Source organism: Carassius auratus, chromosome 34 (assembly GCF_003368295.1).
Source record: "Carassius auratus strain Wakin chromosome 34, ASM336829v1, whole genome shotgun sequence".
Classification (NCBI taxonomy): domain Eukaryota; kingdom Metazoa; phylum Chordata; class Actinopteri; order Cypriniformes; family Cyprinidae; genus Carassius; species Carassius auratus.
This window is the reverse complement of record NC_039276.1, coordinates 1,597,461-1,616,159: the sequence shown is the minus strand read 5'-3', so window position 1 is coordinate 1,616,159 and position 18,699 is coordinate 1,597,461. Positions and strand designations below refer to the sequence as shown.

Genomic DNA, 18,699 nt, shown 5'->3' with positions numbered 1-18,699 from the left:
GCAGTCTCAGGATCCTCATTAGTGTTGGTTGTGTGAAGCGAGAGAATCCCGGCGATGGCAGCTTGTGTTTCTTAGGATGTGCGTTGCTTCAATATGTCTGCTTCTGCTTTTGAAGTTCATAGAGGAGGGACTGGAGCGATGCCAGCGCTGTTGTTTGGAACGCCGGGTTTCACCCTTTTGAAATGCAGAGCACTGAAGTTGAGATGCCATGAACCCAAAGACCTGCTTTCTTCTGCTCTTGCTGAAGTCACGACCTCTGCATTAAATCTCTGAGTAACTAAACTAGTTCTGGTGCAATGACCTCCTCCATATTGATCCAGCTTTTTGAAAATTGTTTTGTGTAACGTTCTTCATCTAGTTCTAATGGTGCAGTCACACTAAACATTATGCAAATGAGCTACAGGATTTATTGCCAAGGGCTTTGTTAATACAAAAATACCGTTTTTACTCACCCCAGACGAATCCATTTGGCGTTATATTAAAAATGTTGTATGATCTTTTAAGCTCTATCATTGCAGTCAGTAGGTGTTGCATTGCTTCAGTCCAAAAGACGTGAAATAAAAAGCACCCTTCCATTAAAAAAAAAAAGTGTCTTACACCGCTCTGGGGAGTGAACAAAGAGTTTTGTAAAAAAAAAAGAGCTATATTCAAATTGTTATAATCACTTGAAACTAGCTTGCGCTCACTTTTGTAAACAGAAGCAGCTCTGGGGGAATTACACATTCACAGCTCAGAAGTGACGCATGAGGAAACGCAGCGGAGAGATCAAAACAAAACAACGGCCACTAATTAGAAGTACAAAACTAGGATTTGTAGAAGAATATCGGAGGATTTCGATAAAAGCCAAAGAGGAGACTGGTTTTCCTTTAATGAAATAAGGATACTTTGCTTATTTTGATCCTGTATAAACAGACTTTGGTTTTCACAAGACTCACCGGCACATGATGAGCTCATACCTCATTCAGTGAGTGCAAGCTAGATTCAAGTGATTATTACATTTTGAATATGGATATTTTTCTTAAAAAAACACATTGATTCTTTTGGACTGAAGCAATGCAACACCTGCTGACTGCAACGATAGAGCTTGAAAGATCAATGACGATTTTTAAAATAACTCCGACTTGATTCGTCTGAAAGAAGACAGTCATATACACCTAGGATACCTCGGGGGTGAGTAAAACACAGCCTAATTTTCATTTTTGGGTGAACTAACACTTTAAACTGTAAAAACATACATTATGCTTAATTTTCCAACAATTGCAACATTATTGTATTTTATAATTTTATTTTGGCCAACATTGGAAATGCGTCCCACTAAATAAATTTCTTCAAAACTGAAAAAAACTTACCTATGCATAATAATAGCTTTCCAGTTGAAATAAAGACTAGTGGCATTTAAACTCCAACATTTTTTTCCCCTTTTTTCATAAAGCCTAATTTTTGCTTAATTGCTTGAGGAATATTATGTTCTATTTTCAAGACAATTTTAACATGCTGCGAGATTTCAAAACTGATACTTTTGAACGTTAGTGCCACATATCCAGCTTCATATGTATGGGTTTTCATATTCGGTAGGTTTAATCGGTAGATCATGCAGTATGGAGTTGCACTTGAAAGCTCCGGTATGAATCCCATGAAAACTATGCTTTGTCAAATCAGTTTAAAACTGCGTATAAGTTAGCAGCACGGTTGCATCAACAAATGCATTTTTATATCAGTTTTGCATTTGTTAACACTATCGGGTAGGTTTAGGGTTGAGTTTGGTGTAGTAGGGCATATTTCCAACACAATAGATCATTAACCTTTAGCGACACTCCCCGGATATTTGAATTATGGACCGCCACAATATGTGCCTGAAGCAGCGTAATAAAAACACAATATTAAGTAGTTTTATCAGTGGGGGAAAAAAAGTGCCAGGCTCACGTATTGAAAGCATGTTTTAGTGCTACTCACTGGACATTTCGCTTTGAAACCCCCACGAAATGTGCAGTAAGGTACATATTAACGGCACTGCAGAAATATATTTATAGAGTCAAATATTTCAAATGAGCCTAGGTTGCTTTCGTTTGATTATACACGCTATAAGTGTTTGCATTCCCTGGGACTAGAACCCCTGACCTTTACTGATACTCTGCAAAGGAAATATTTTATTTTTCTTCAATAATAAAAACATGAATTTTATATTATATGTAGAACTTGAACCAAGAGTTTAGATCCTCTATAATTTTAAATGTATCATTCCTTTTAGGGATGAACCGGTTGACCGGTCATAAATCGGAAACGGGCCGGTTTTTGCTTAAAATACGCGATCGGCAATTGGCCGGTTTTTGGTATTTTTTCAGACGATTTTTCCGGAAGTACGCCCGCATGCACAGAATACAATGTAATCCTTCACTATGTCATTTGTGTGTAAGTATTTCGAAATCTGTGCGCAGGAGCAGGACACGGGCAGCTGTTCAGGACTGGAAGTGCAGAGTTTCATGTCTGAGGCACAGATAACAGGAAGCGATCAGCCCCTGGTGTACTGACGCACAAATAAAAGCCTTTCCTTGGCGTACTGAAGCTGCGCGAGGATATAATGTACCGGTCCGCACCCTGAACACAAATAGAATGTGAAGAGATGTTCAGATCATCTTCTCGCGAGCTGGATGAGAAACGAAACGGACTAAACTGTGACAAAACTGAAATGTTTTTTTTTTTTTTTTTTTGTAAAGTAGAACTTGCATACACGTTTGAAAAGCCAGAAGTAAACCTTAAAATTACATGGACTTAATTTGATTTAAATTCACCTGCTGTAGCACACTGCAAAAAAGTGTTTCATTCATCCAATTAAAACATTTTAGGGTAATGATTAACATCTGTATTTTTTTACTTGAGAAAATAGTTATTTATTTTTCATTGGCTCAATTAAAAAAAAATATAGATGTTAATCATTACCCAAATTTTATTTTATTTTTTTACTGGATGAATGAAACAGTTTGCATCTTTGTTTTATTCGCGCCAACATTATATGATTTTAACATTTTGGAATTATGTATTTATATAGCATACATTTATTTAGTCTAGGTACTGACGTTAATTTCAGATGGTTACGGTTATTGTTTTCAATAGCCAAAAGCTTGTTTGGCCTATTAAATACCAAATAAACACATTGTTTATGCACACTTTCCTTCTTTCTTGTTTGTTGCTTAAAGATTTTAAGAAATCGGTATCGGAATCGGCCAGTTTGCTCGTAAAAAATCAGTATCGGAATCGGCCATGAAAAATCATGATCGTGCAACCCTAATTCCTTTTATTTAAGTTGACTTTTTATTCTGTTTACAAACTTGGAGCAAGAGTTTAAATCTATGTTTTTTTTATTAAAAAACTCTATCAACAAATGCCAAATATATGACATACGATTAGGGCTGTGAATTAAGAGGTTAAGCATCCATTCATCTGATTAAGCACCTTTTAGTTATACAGCTGGATGGATGCTGACAATTTGGTGTTACCTATTTTAGTATATCCAACATGTACAATATTATTATTTTGATAGATCTATGTCATCCCAGGTAAAGGAACGCATTATTTATGAAAGACACTGTGATAAACAGACTGTTGCGATGCTGATGTGAGATTCTCCAGTGGCGTCAGACAGAGTGTGTAGAGGCATAGTACAAGCAAAGTGCTTTTGATTTCAGTCGAGCTCCGTGAGTCTCTGTCTTAATAGGCCAAGCTGTCCTCTGTCAAACACAATGTGAGCTAAATGATGTATCTACCTTGTTTCCCGGGGGACCTGCCATCCCTCGCGAGTTACTATGGCAACAGGTGAGCAGGGTGGTCATTTAGTCACATTTAAAGAAAATTGGACCCACATGGGCACCGAGGCTTAGGGACGGCAAACACGCAGCAGACAGCGGCAAATTACACATCCATAGATAAGACAAAACACTTAATTAGAGGCTCATCACTAATCAGTTTACAGCATATCGCTACATTTTTAACAAATGAGTGTGTGATGTTTTGGAAACGAAATTGGTTGTATTCCAATCAATCCCTGCATGCATCTGTCACTTAAGTGCAAGCTGATTAGTAAAGCTCTCTCCATTAGTTTGTTGACTAATTAATTCACATATTTGCAGTTGGTGGTGTGCTGATGCAGATTGATTAACTATCTTTTTAATACCTTTTTGCCATTATACATACAGGCAGTAAATCTTCTAGACACACCAGACTATTTAATTTCAATATATTCTGCCCACTTAGACAGATACATTGTTATGTTATGTTATATGTTATGTTATTTTATATTATGTTATGTTATGTTATGTTATGTTATGTTTCCTTTCATAATTTTTTTATATAGTAATTTCACTTAAATGAATCACATTTCTGAAGTAAAATGGGTGGTTTCATGTTAACTTCAATTATACTACATTACATTATATTACATTTCCTTTCATCATTTTTATATAGTAATTTAATTATATATTTGTTCCATTCTACATTTTTTTAATGATCTGTTGCACTCGGATATTAGGTTCATTTTATTTCTGCCATTATGCTATGCTATACTGCACTTCACTTCACTATGCTATGCTAGGCTAGGCTAGGCCACACTATACTATGCTATGCTATGCTATACTATACTATACTACACTACACTACACTGCACTGCACTTTAATATGCTATGATATACTATAATATACTATAATATACTATAGCATATGCTATGCTATGCTATGCTATGCTATACTATACTATACTATGCTATACTATACTATAGTATACTATACTATACTATACTATGCTATGCTATACCATACTATACTATACAATACTATACTACACTTTGGTATGCTATGCTATGCTACACTACACTTTATTATACTATACTATGCTATAATATATACTGCACTACACTTTACCATGCTATGCTATACTACACTGCACTTTACTATACTATGCTATACTATGATATACTATACTACACTATACTACACTGCACTTGACTATACTATACTATACTATACTGCACTTTACTATGCTATGATACACTACACTTTGCTATACTATACTACACTACACTTTGATATGCTATGCTATTCTGTACTATACTATACTATGCTACACTAAACTATATTGCACTTTACTATGCTATACTATACTATACTATACTACACTATGCTATGATATGCTATACTATATTGCACTTTAGTATGCTATATTATACTATGCTATATACCCTTCTCTATGATACTTCCGTCAGGCATAGTTTTTTTTAATGTCCTATTATATTATATTATTTTATATTCATTATATTATATGCTATGATATGCTATACTATACTACACTATGCTATGATATGCTATACTATATTGCACTTTAGTATGCTATACTATACTGTGCTATATACCGTTCTCTATGATACTTCCATCAGGCAATTTTTTTTTTTATGTCCTATTATATTATATTATTTTATATTCATTATATTATATGCCATGATATGCTATGCTATACTATACTATACTATACTATACTATACTATACTATACTGCACTTTACTATGCTATACTATACTATACTACACTACGCTATGATATGTTACTATACTATACTATACTATACAAACTATACTATATTGCACTTTACTATGCTATACTTTACTATACTATGCTATATACTCTTCTCTATGATACTTCCATCAGGCATAGTTTTTTTTTTTTTTGAATGTCCTATTATATTATATCATATTCATAGTAGTTGAACATTTGTTTAGACTTTGTGGTAAGATTTTTTTCGTCCAAAAGTATATACAGTTCTTCTCCTGGTTTAGTTGCTGCTCATTGTCTCAAACCAAAGATTTATTTTGCTGTCTAAATCCTTCGTGATGATGGTCTAATCAGCATGTCGAAGGGTCGAAGGAAATACACAGCAATCAAGAGATTGAGTCAGTTAATGTGCGCTTTGGAGTTTGGAGTGTTGACTCAAAGCGTGCGAGTTTGTCCCTTTAGATTGATGCTCTCTTCTCAGACCTCATATCAGGGTGAGGAGTGTGCCATTCCTATTAACCCCACCTGTCCAAATGGAAAACATCCCCATCTGTCAAACAGAGGTTTCAGTAATAAATTAGGGCAAATTAAATTAGGGCATTGTAAACTCATCTGAATTCACGTAAGATGTTCCCTGTTCCCGGTTTTTATTTTGTGTATAACTAAGATATTCCTCATTTAATGATCTCTGTCCATTTCTCTGTCCATCTGTGTTCTGATCCTCATGTTTTTATCCATTAAGATGCTGAACTTTTATCATTTATAACTCCAGGATGACTGGATGGGTCAGAAAAGCTCTCATTTGCATTATTTATCAAGTTCAAACAGCGGCATGATATTGGGCTTCAGTGTTAGATCAACATGGATTGAGAGCAGCTCCTCAAGGGCTCAAAGCCTCCTGCTGCTCTGTTATGAGCTCGAGTTCAGCAGCCAATGATGGCAGCCCTGTTATAAAAACCAAAAGTTTGAAAAAGAGCTTGATCTATCAACCACTATACTGCACTGCTCCTGACAGCAATCGTGTAGCCCAAACATTATATTATATTATTTTATATTGATTAGAACCTCATTCGATATTTATTTATTATCATTTATTTTTTCATTTATGTATTTTTCATATTTTATTTTACCACAGAATAAGAAAACCAATGCAAAATCATTGTGAACTCATCTGAATTTACTTAAGATGTTCCCTTTGTTAACTTTTATTATTTGTAAAGTTGTGCATCAACTACAGTATATTGATTGTTATATTATATTATTATACATTTTAATACATTATATTATTTTTTCCATTTAGTTATTCCATGCATTTTTTATCTCATTTTAAGTAACTTATATTAGCCAAAGATACATTTTGAAAGTAAAATGTAGTGCGGATATTGCTTCATTTTTATTTAAATTCCATAAAAGTTTTATTCTATTATTTTATTTTATTCACTTATTTAAAGATATTCTTGTCAGTGTGCTCATAAACTTGGTCCATGATAATTGTCTGCTATATTGACCATGTATTGCTGTATTTGTGCATATACAGGAAATTATTTTTTATTTCATGAACAACTGTGGAGAACATGCATTGTTTATTTTAACTACAACTCTTACATTAAATATTCATTTGAATCTATTTGACTACAGTTTCTGTTTGGTTAAAATAATTTTTCCTCTGATTTAAAAAAAGAAAAAGAAAAACGTCTTCACGTTTGGAAGTAAAATATGGTACCAATTAAAACATTACATAATTATTTTATTTTATTTTCTTACTTGGACAAGATAATTGTTGTTTTTTAGCATATAATAAAATTTGAATATACTGAATATTTTGTGCAGTGATGAAATATCAATCTCCTTTTTTCATTTGGTGAACAAATATACTATACTATGCTATGCTATACTATACTATACTACACTTTGGTATGCTATGCTATGCTACACTACACTTTGTTATACTATACTATACTACACTATACTACACTGCACTTTACTATACTATGCTATACTATGATATACTATACTACACTATACTACACTGCACTTGACTATACTATACTATACTACACTGCACTTTACTATGCTATGCTATGCTATACTATACTATAGCATATGCTATACTATACTATACTATGCTATACTATACTTCACTGCACTTTACTATGCAATGATACACTACATTGTGGAGAAACTGTGGAGCGCATGCATTGTTTATTTTGTTTTCTCAATTTCAGAGAAAATGCTTAAAGTAAAAATGGCAATATATTGTATATAAATAACAGCAAATATTGCATGCTTGGAACTGTTGCATGATTCTGAATGTAATTTAGATGCATGTGAGGTTTTTAAGGTCTCTGGTTCTCTGTGCAGGTGGTGGCATATCATTACTGTCAGGCTGATAACACGTACACGTGTCTGGTTCCTGAGTTTGTGCACAGCGTGGCTGCTCTCCTGTGCCGAGCGCATCAGCTGAGCGCATACAGAGAGCTGCTGCTGAAAGAGCCTCACCTGCAGAGCATGCTCAGTCTGCGCTCCTGTGTACAGGACCCCATGGCTGCCTTCCGCAGGGGCATCCTGCAGCCCCTCGTCAACCTGCGCAAAGGTACACAAACACAGTCCAACCCCACCTACCTGCTTCAAACAGCTTACAGATTAGGTTATGGGAAGTGTTTATTTCGTTAACAAAAACTATGGCTAAAAATATTAGTTGGCAACCTTTTTTTCCATGCTTGAGATGAAATGAATACAGAAGAGCACTGATGACCGACAAACGTCATAGCGTGAAAGAGCCAGTCTGTGTTCCTTCTCATAGTTGCTTGAGCTGATTGCTGCAGAAATCTGCCATCAAACCTTCTCGGTGACAAACTGAGATAATAATAAATCCAAAAACACATCTCGACTATGTTGTTGCAGTTGTGGCTGCCAAATAAATGCAGGTGTGCAACATCTTGTTTTTTTAATAGAAAAACATGAATGTAATTAGTATTTATTGGAATTAATATTACAGGGTTTCTGCAGGTATAAAAGTGTTAATTCTTCCTCCTTAAGGTCTTAAATTGGAGCAGAATGTCTTAAATTCCTAGTTACATGTTGAATGCACTTCCTCAGTATTTTTGTCCCATTTTCCAGTACAAATATCTAAGCTTCCTTAAAACAATATACATTTACCTGAGATGCAAAATGAAGATAAAGTCCAGTTTTCTGAGAAATTGTAAAACAAGAACAAGTATCTGTCAATGGGTTTTTGCCTTTGAATGAAGTAGCTTTTTCTGAGCCCGATGGCGGATATTTATCATTTTCTCATATCTTGATTCAAGAACCTGTACACTGGAAAGCAAGAGAAAACTGCTGAGGAAGAACATCATTTGTGCAATGTGATCAGAAGGAACAGTTAAAGTTATTTCCATCTTCTAGTTAAGCTAGTTTCTCACTCTTTTTCCCCCATGTCAGTTGTTCAATATTGTAAAGAAAACAATGCCTCCAGACAGTCCTTGCACACATTTCACTCAGAAATGCATCACATTATGGAATTAAAATAGGTTGCGAATGTCATTTCTTGTTGATTTTATTTCCATGATTGAGTGATGAATGTTTTGGTGTCCATTACAATTCAGAGAAGGTCATGCAGACAGAATGAAATCTTAATTATTGCCATCTCTCACCTGTTAATGAAGATGAATTAAATGCTTCTCCTCCATCATCTGTGCATTTCTTTTCAGGCTCTCTGTAAATCTCTGAGAACTCAAGGTCATTGTGGTTTGTTTTATGTGGCGGTCCAGTCTTTAGCTCGGCTTGATCAATATTTTATGGTAGCAGCGTGCTTTTCAGACGCAGATAAACAAACCCTGTGTTTGTGTGAGGGAAATGGAAGATGCTTCGGATCAATACAGCCTCAAGAGAAGAGACGACAAATCTAATGGAAACCTTCTTCTGCCCCCCCCCCCCCCCACCCCCAAACTTCTTCAGCAATTTTTATTTTTGTTTTAAGTTGTTTTTTTTTCATCAATGGGATTTTTGGCCTCATTAGACGCACGTTATACTCATAATATATAGTTAAATAGATAAATAAATAAGGGAAACAATCTCCAGCTCAGTACCCCAAAATAAATACATTTATGTATTTTTTATATATATTTTAAGTTTATTATTTTAAGAGAGAGAGAGTATAGAAAATATATATTATTATTGATATGTATGTATATAATATATGTTTTTTTAAGTAATTTTTATTTTTGTATTAAGTTTTTTTTTCTTTTTCTCCATTGGGATTTTTTGCCTTAAATCTAATACACATATTATAATATATATTAAAATTAAAATAAAAAAACAGGAACCAATCTACAGCTCAATACAGATATATATATATATAATTTTTTTCATATTTTAAGTTTAGTATTTTAAGAGACAGTATAGAAAATGTATATCCTTATTGATATGTTTATATATTTACATAGTCATATTTATTTATCAACATATTAGATAATATAATAGCTATGCTAATAACAAGGTAAAAATACAATTTTCAGTAAATCAATTTATAATTTATTGATTAATTGTTTAAAAACAAGCCTTAATATGTCATGCAATTTTGCTTCAAGTAAATGGATCTGGTTTTAAGATTTTTTAGACTGGAAAATAAGCCAGTGTTACTGATAAGGAACTATTATTATTATTATTTTCTGAATGTTTCTTGTTGAAACTGTCTGTGGGGGAAGTGTTCTGTCTGAAGCTCTCTCTCATGCCATGAAGAAGTCAGCGCAGAGATTTGTGGTGGAGCTTTAAAAGCAGAGATGCTTTATGGATGCTCCTCGTTCTGATAATATCTCAAAGCTGAAGAAGTGCAGCTCGTGATGTGTTGCTCGCTGCAGAACTCTTTCTCTGTCTCTGTTATTCCACTGCGACAGATCCCGTGTGTAATGAATTATTAAAGTAACTCCTGACAGATCTGGAGGGTGATGTTTCATGTGAGGCCAAACAAAAGACGTGCCTCATCTGAAGAGTTTAATGGTGAAGTCTCCCTCGTATCATGTTGCATGGCGATTCATAATGTATGGATTCGTTTGAATATGTAATTTTGATCTGCATGGAAAACCTCCTTGAGTTTTAGCATTTGCAGAATAGAAATAATAAGCACATAACCAGCTGTTGCCCCTCTTTCTTGGCATTTGACCATTTATTAACGGATATTTTCAAATCCTGTGTCTGAATGTATTTATCAGAGAGGAAGATTGCGGAGGAAGATTGCATCATCTTGATTGATGGGCTGAACGAGGCGGAGTTTCACAAACCAGACTATGGTGACACCGTCGCCTCCTTCATCATCAAGATCGTCTCCAAGTTCCCCAACTGGCTCAAACTGATCGTCACTGTGAGAACAAGCCTTCAGGTGAGACCTAAACACAAGTGACAATGCACCAAATCACATGGAGATAAATAATAGACTTGACTTGAAAAGAGAGTCTAGTCCAATCAGAGCGATGGACAGATTGAGTGACAACCTCATCCTCAAAACTACACATGATGGATGATATGATAAATTAGATGACATTAAATACAGCTTTGACCGCAGTAAGGGTAAATATGGTTTGTTTTACCGTAGTGAATTATTATTGAAACTCTAAGATACTTTTTTTTTCTTGTCATATTTCACCCCAAAATAGAAATGATCCATAAAATGTTTACATTATAAATGCATTTTTTTTACATTGTTATAGTTTGTGTGTTTTGTCAGTTTGAAAGGTAGAGCTCGACGAGCAGAGCACAATCATCTAGTGTTTGATGTGTGTCAGACGACAGATTGGTGTGTGTGTGTGTGTGTGTGTGTGTGTGTGTGTGTGTGTGTGTGTGTGTGTGTGTGTGTGTACTCGTCAAAGCCTCCTAATGCGTTCTGCTTCAGCTGTCACTTTGAGTGAGGAGAGTTAGTCTGGCGTTCTTGGGCTTTACAATATTTTTCATCCTTTTGACAATATTTTTTATATTATATAAATATCTTGAGATTAATGTATATGCTCTGAAATGATTTAAAATTCACATTTTTTTATATCCAGTCAGCTACTGGAGACTAGTGATTTAAAATAATTAAATAGAGTAAAAACTACTATAGTTAAAATATTTAAAAATGTTTTATTTTAACCAAATAAAGACAAGCAAGATTCATATTTACTCATATTTTTATTCATGTGCACGGATATTACAATACATATAATAAACAAATGTTTGCATGAACTACTTCCAAAAGTTTGGGTTCATTAAGTTTTCATTTGTTTTGAAAGAAATTATTAATGTTATTGCAATGTAAATGAATGATTTCTATTTTAATATCCTTTCAAATTTAATTTGTGATGCAAAGCTGAATTTCCATCAAACAATTACTCCAGTATAAAGTGTAACATGATCCATCAGAAATCATTCTAATATGCTGAAATTACTACTTTCTTGGGAGAAAAAAAGCGAATTCAACTGAATTCAAACCTTCAGCATTGTCCTCTTTAGAGAAAACCAGTAAGACGAAGAGTTTTTCGTCTTGTCTTTTCAGGAGATCACCAGTCTGCTGCCCTTCTCCAAGATCAGTCTGGACGAGTTCCCAGACAACAAGGAGATGGGGACGGACCTGAACGCTTACATCCAGCACCGCATCAACACCAGCCAGAACATCCTCAACAACATCTCCCTCAACGCCAAAGCAGACCCCGTCATCGTGGGCAGAGTCAGCTCCCACCTCATCTCCCGCAGCCAGGGCTCCTACCTGTACCTCAAACTGACCCTTGACCTCATTGAGAAGGGTCATCTGGTCATCAAGAGCGCCGGCTACAAGGTGGTGCCCGTGTCTCTGTCGGAGCTCTACCTGCTGCAGTGCAACATGAAGTTCATGAGCATCTCTGCGTTCGAGCGCGCCGTTCCCGTTCTCAACGTGGCGCTGGCGTCCCTTCACCCCATGACGGACGAGCAGCTGTTTCAGGCGCTGAACGCGGGCAGCGAGCGAGGAGAGCTGCTGTGGGACGACTTCCAGCAGAGGATGGAGACGCTCTCGTGTTTCCTCATCAAACGCAGGGATAAGACGCGGATGTTCTGCCACCCGTCCTTCAGAGAGTGGCTGGTGTGGAGAGCGGATGGAGAGAGCTCCGACTTCCTGTGTGACCCCAGGTGAGCTTCAGTCCTGTGTCTTAAAGAAGATTTGGACTCTTTTGATAATATGTTTGCAGATATTTCAGAAACATGCTAGGTTATCATACTTGTTAAGCTGAAAAACAATGCTACAGTCAGTTATTCAGCTTTGAAAGTGTGCGTTCTGGGCCGGAATGTCAGTCTTTGTTTTTGTTGCCAGTTCACCCAATTGTATTTCAGCACCCCAGGTCACCAGTTGGCTGAAAACACATCTTATTTCCTTTCATTCATCGTCGAGTGCACTCATTCCTGTTTGTGTTGTCGATCTGGCAAACTGCCTGTGTGTAAAGTCTGAGGAGGAGGGGACGGGTGAAAGAAAAAAAGCCCTCCAATATTTTTAATTTGGACTGCAATACCTAGTTCTCTACCTTTAACAAGTGTCTTAGAAAGTGGAGGGAAAAAACTGAGTACAGTTTTCAGCATCTAGATTATAGTTAATTACAGTAATGTTGACGTTTTGTAACTTCATATTATATTTGAATAATATAAACTAATAAATGTGAAGTTATAATATTTAAAATATTATATTGATTACATGTATATATATATTTTTATTTATATTATAAAGTTTATAAATAAATGAATGTTTGTAAAAAACAAAAAAGTAATTCAGATATATTATAAATAATTGAATACAATTAATACAATTTAATAGGAACTATCAGTTTATAATTTCAAACTGAAATACTTTTAATAGTAATTATTATGATGATGATGATATTGTTTTGATATATATCAATTATGAATTCATGGTTGTTATATATGGTAATATATATATATATATATATATACACACACACACACACACACACACAGAGAGAGAGACACACACTGACAAATAAAAACACATCATATCAAAGTCATTGTAGCCAAATAGATGAATCTAGTTAAATGATTGATGACTCAAGTGTTGTAGAAGTTTAAACTGATTCTCATTAATGAATTAAACTAATGCTGTCTGTGTTACTGAGGTTAAATTGAAATCTGTACTCATAAGTCTAATGAAAAAGTCTTTCGACAACTCAAAGACAAGACAGAAAGCACATTAAAATCATTACAATCTTCACGATGCTGCCTAATTTGACATCACCTGCAGAATCATTGAAATGACACTGTGAAGGATCTAATGACATGAAGTTTAATAAAGAGCTAGAAGCTTACGTCTTACTGAGTGTTCAGGTCTGCATTTTTATACAAGTTAAAGATCAAATCCCCCCCGATAAAGTTGAAAAATTACAAAAAGCTATTTCATTTCTTTCATATGTTTGACATTTATAAGATGATGTTGTTCTCTTTTATCTCTGTTCAGCTCCAGACACACAGTTGAATTTACTGACTTCATTAAAATAAGAGCAGGAGTTTCCTGATTGGACACAACCAGATCGTGCGTGTGTGTGTGTGTGTGTGAGACAGAGAGAGAGAGAGATGCCAGATCTGTCTTCACAGTCAGCTAATGAAATATCATGATCTGCTTGAGGAGATGATGAAAGCCAGTGCTGATTTTAGATTCCTGTGCAACATCCAGTTTCCTCTCATTTCATTACTTTGAAATATATTACTACTCCAGTTTTGATAACAGACAGAAGGAGGTAAAACAAACTTAGAAAAACCATCCTTGAAAAAAATAAATGGTATGTAAAATAAAAAACACAAAAATCCAGATTTTTTTAACTATTTAACTACCTTTTTTCATTACATTTTTTTTTAGCTTTTTGTCATTCAATTTCCATTTTTAAAATTGTATTTTTTATTTTATGTATATATTTTTACTTATTTTTTACTTATTATATACAATTAGTTTTGTATGTTTGTGTGTAATGCTAATGCATAAAATAATGGATAAAGTATACTGTTATAATTTATACTTGTATATAAATTACATATGTATATAATTATTTACTACATATATATGTAATATACATTATATGCAGTAATGCATAAATTAATGCATATAGTCAAAAAGAGGTGAATCTTACAAAAACATTTTTAATTTAAAATAAAAATATTTTGCAAGAACACAATGCAGTTTTTAAAACCATAAAGATTTTTACTTTATCTTTATTTTTTATTGGTCATTACCATTAAATTAGCATTACAATAATTTTATATTATTTATTATAATTTTTATTATATAATGCATATATGTATATACGATATAATACAATGATTACATTGGGTGTTAATTATACTATTACAATTATATATGCACACACACACACACACACACACACATGCACATTATATAAATGTTTTTGCATGTGCACATTTTTTAATTATAAATGTGCACATATTTAACATTATAAATGTAATTTTTTTATGTTATAGTAAAGAAAAGTCTTGTTGCTGCTGGAAAATGTCAACACAGAATAAGAAACTGCACTCATTACTCATTCTCTAGAGGTGCTGATAAGCTATGGTGATCGTAAACTCATTGGGATTCTGTTCCTCTCCTGTTCTCATTGCTCTGATTGGTCCATCTGTGTCCTATTGATCCCTCTCCTCTCTGAACCGTCTCGCAGTCCAGACTAGAAAAGTTGGCTCTGCTTCTAAAAAGTTCCCTGCCTCGTTATTCGGCTGCTGAATGAGGGGGAAAAGAAAGGCGACGGATTGAGTTTAATGTAGAGGAGATGCGGTGCTGATCAAAGCCAGCTGCATTCATGCATGGCCTTTTAATGAAGCTCAGTTAATTAACACCAGTCGACAGAGTCTATTCCACCCTTCTCCTGTGTTTTACAAGGGCGCCGTTCCAGACAGCTTTCAGCGCCTTGCATCAAATACTACATTATACAGAGATTTTTAATCAGAGGTTTACCTCACAAGAAGCTCATTTGGTCTCAGAGATGAAAATGTTTGACCCTAGTTACATACGATGGATCCTTCATTAAAAGAAATCTGAATTTATAAAGGCAGAAACTGACATGAAAAGTGAACCTGATGTTAAAAACCACAACTCTTATATTTGAAAAGCTTACAGGCCGTTCAAGTTCACCCTTCACCCGTCTGCTGTCAGCGAGGATATGAATGGGAATAATTGCTAGATTAAATTGCTGAAAATCCCGTGTGATGAACACCAAGAGTGAGCAGATGATATAAAGGAAGGAGTGTTTCTGCAGTCAGTTTTTGTGTGTCAGTACTGTTTCTCGTCTTCTTCCTTCGTAAGCGCATGTGTTTCTCTGCAGGAGTGGACATGCACTGATGGCCTTCATGTTGTCAAGGCAGGAGGAAAAGTTAAACAGGCAGCAGACGATGGAGTTGGGACACCACATCCTGAAAGCACACATCTTCAAGGTACCTGATGCATCTGTCTGAAGAGATCTATGCGTACAGCTAAATAAGTTTAATAAAATATTAATAAAACAGTTAAAAAATTAGGAGCACTGTTGAAATATAACAAAGAAACAGAGCGTATGACAAATTAATTTACACCACTGGGACTAATCATGACAAAGCAGTTCACCTTCTGATCAACCATATTTAATATAGTACTTTTAATTCAATAGCAAATATAATTATAATTTAAAAACAAACATAAGAAATAAAAAATATTTATAATAATAATGCAAATAATGTTAATACTTGTATTGATTATATCAGTAGGATCATTTTTATTTTTTATTCACTTAAATTATGCACATTTATCAAATCGATAATGTAGCTGTAATTCATTTGTACTGTAAACATGTACAATGTTTTTATGACATCGATTAACAGTACTAAAATGATTGGCTGCTTTATTTTTTGCTTTTAGTCATTAAATCAAAGATAATTTTTCTTGCTTGAAAACAGCTACAGATTTCTAAACGAGTCTCATTACAAGATGCTTGGCATGTCATTTTTATTTATTTATGTCTATATGCATTTAAATATAGTGCAAATGTATACATCTATAATATGCATTTATGATATAATAATGCTTGTAGTAAATTAAGGGAAATGTATATAAATAATTACAATTAATTATGATTAATTACAATTATTTATATTGGTCTGCCAATATATCGCCAAGACCGATATATCGGCCGATATTTGCATTTTTCAGATTATCGGCCGATAAGTTTTTCTGCTTGGCAGATGTGTTCGAGACCGGACTTTTATTTTGACACAGTGCTCACATTCTTTTGCTTGTTTGTCGTTGTCATTAACAGTTCTGTCTGATACTGATAGAAGTCTGTCTAATACTCAGATAGAATGGTTAAACAAAGAAAATAATGTATACAGAAAGTATTATAACGATTGCTTTTATATTAGGCCTATTAGCAGGGCTCAATTTGTGCCAGAACAAGCCGGATCTGAATCCGGAACCTCCAAAATCCGATCCGGCACCTGATTTTGGCGGATCCCCCTCCTCCAGGGGCAGCGTTTCAGTATGGCAGACAGAGAATAGCCAGATATGTGAAAACCTATCCAAAATTCATATCTCTATTATAATTCGTTATTATTATTTTAAATCACAGGGTTTTAGAAATATTTAACCAATGATTAGTATTTACAGGAGCTTGTAAAACTTCGTAACGCCATTGGATCCTCAATCTCTCGCGAAACCTTGTCACTTCACGCGCCTCCACTCAGATTAACATGCGCGCACAGCGTGGAGGAGACAGATCTTTAAGGTTTGAGAACATTCACACCTCTTAGGATGGGCTTGTCCAATGAGAAATGCTGAAATTCCCAGCGGGAGTTTGGAAACACAGGAGAGTTTTAAGACCCTTTGTGTGAGGACATGGTAATTTGCATATAGAACTTGATTAGGTGTTGATGCATAAACTACTAAAGGTTCTTTAGTACGAATATGTTGCATAGGTATAAACATGTAATATACACTCTCAATTAGATCATCAGAAGATGAATTCATAGAGACCAAACAAGGTATATGTAAGGTAACATGAATGAGCATGCATTCGTATACAATACAAAATACACTATACAAGAACAGCAATACTATACACAGTGACCTGAAGGATATGTGTGTTCATTCAAAGTAAGGTTTCCTGTCACCTAATTAGGAAAGAGTCCATTTTTATGGGCATTTTGTGTCTTTCCTAAGATTAAATCAATTGTGAGTTGTGCTCTGCCCGCATTTCTTTGGGCAATAAAACCAGTGACATCATCATCATCGGCTGCAATGGAATCAGGTGTTAGATGCATTTCAGGGGAAGGGTCCATAGACCCTCATAGTTGGTTTGTTAAATGAAGGATGGTACAGAGTATTTGTTAAATCTAGCTAAAGAAATTGTGTGTCTGACTGGTCCAGACGCTACATAGTAATACTGTATATGTGTGTGCTTTTGTGCAGGGTCTGAGTAAGAAGAGCGGTGTGTCGTCCAGTGTTCTTCAGGCTTTATGGATCAGCTCTAGCACTGATGGTCTTTCTGCTGCTTTGGCCTCTCTTAGAAACCTCTACACACCCAATGTCAAGGTCAGCACTTAGTGTTTTCAGTCGTCTCGCTCTCAGATGTTTTCCTTCTCTATTTTCTCCATAGATATTTCAAAATGTCTTTTTTTTAATGCATTTAGACCGTCTGTAGCTGTTTTTCTCAAATGGAACATGGTGTAGATGCATAACTGTATCTACACTGATGAGATATATATTGTTTTATTTATTTTATTTATTTATTTTTAATTTCACTCCTAAATCAATAAAAAAATAATGAGAAAATAATATATATAAAACATAGTAAGTCATCAGTTTTTTTATTTATTTTAATTGTAATCTCCGGACCTGGTCCTGGATAAGCAGCTATGGATGAATGGATTTTTTCTTTATTTTTTGCTTATAACCTTTGAACTGATTCCTTTCTCTCCTCATCTTGTGTGGATTAAACGGGGTGTTTTCAGTCTGCACTGACAGTTAACAGTTTTTCTCTCCTCTCAGAGTAAACAAGTCGTCCTTGAACTCTTTAAATTGCTCTCAGTGAGTTTGGCCCTGTGATTTCTGCATGCAGCTGTATTTTCTATTTATCTTTCGCCTCTTCTTCTCCATCCCTCCCCTCCCCCCTCTCTCTCTCTCTC

At 34.8% G+C, this 18,699-nt stretch overlaps 1 protein-coding gene across 2 annotated transcripts in view; it reads left to right on the top strand.

Annotated features, from left to right (window-relative positions):
- LOC113052916 (protein TANC1-like) overlaps nt 1-18,699 on the top strand; it is a 139,064-nt gene that overhangs the window by 93,766 nt on the left and 26,599 nt on the right. For both annotated transcript variants that reach the window (XM_026217394.1, XM_026217395.1), the window contains exons 11-15: nt 7,897-8,128; nt 10,746-10,912; nt 12,062-12,669; nt 15,870-15,978; nt 17,984-18,106. In XM_026217394.1, the coding sequence (XP_026073179.1) occupies nt 7,897-8,128; nt 10,746-10,912; nt 12,062-12,669; nt 15,870-15,978; nt 17,984-18,106 (1,239 nt within the window). The remainder of the gene's footprint in view (nt 1-7,896; nt 8,129-10,745; nt 10,913-12,061; nt 12,670-15,869; nt 15,979-17,983; nt 18,107-18,699) is intronic.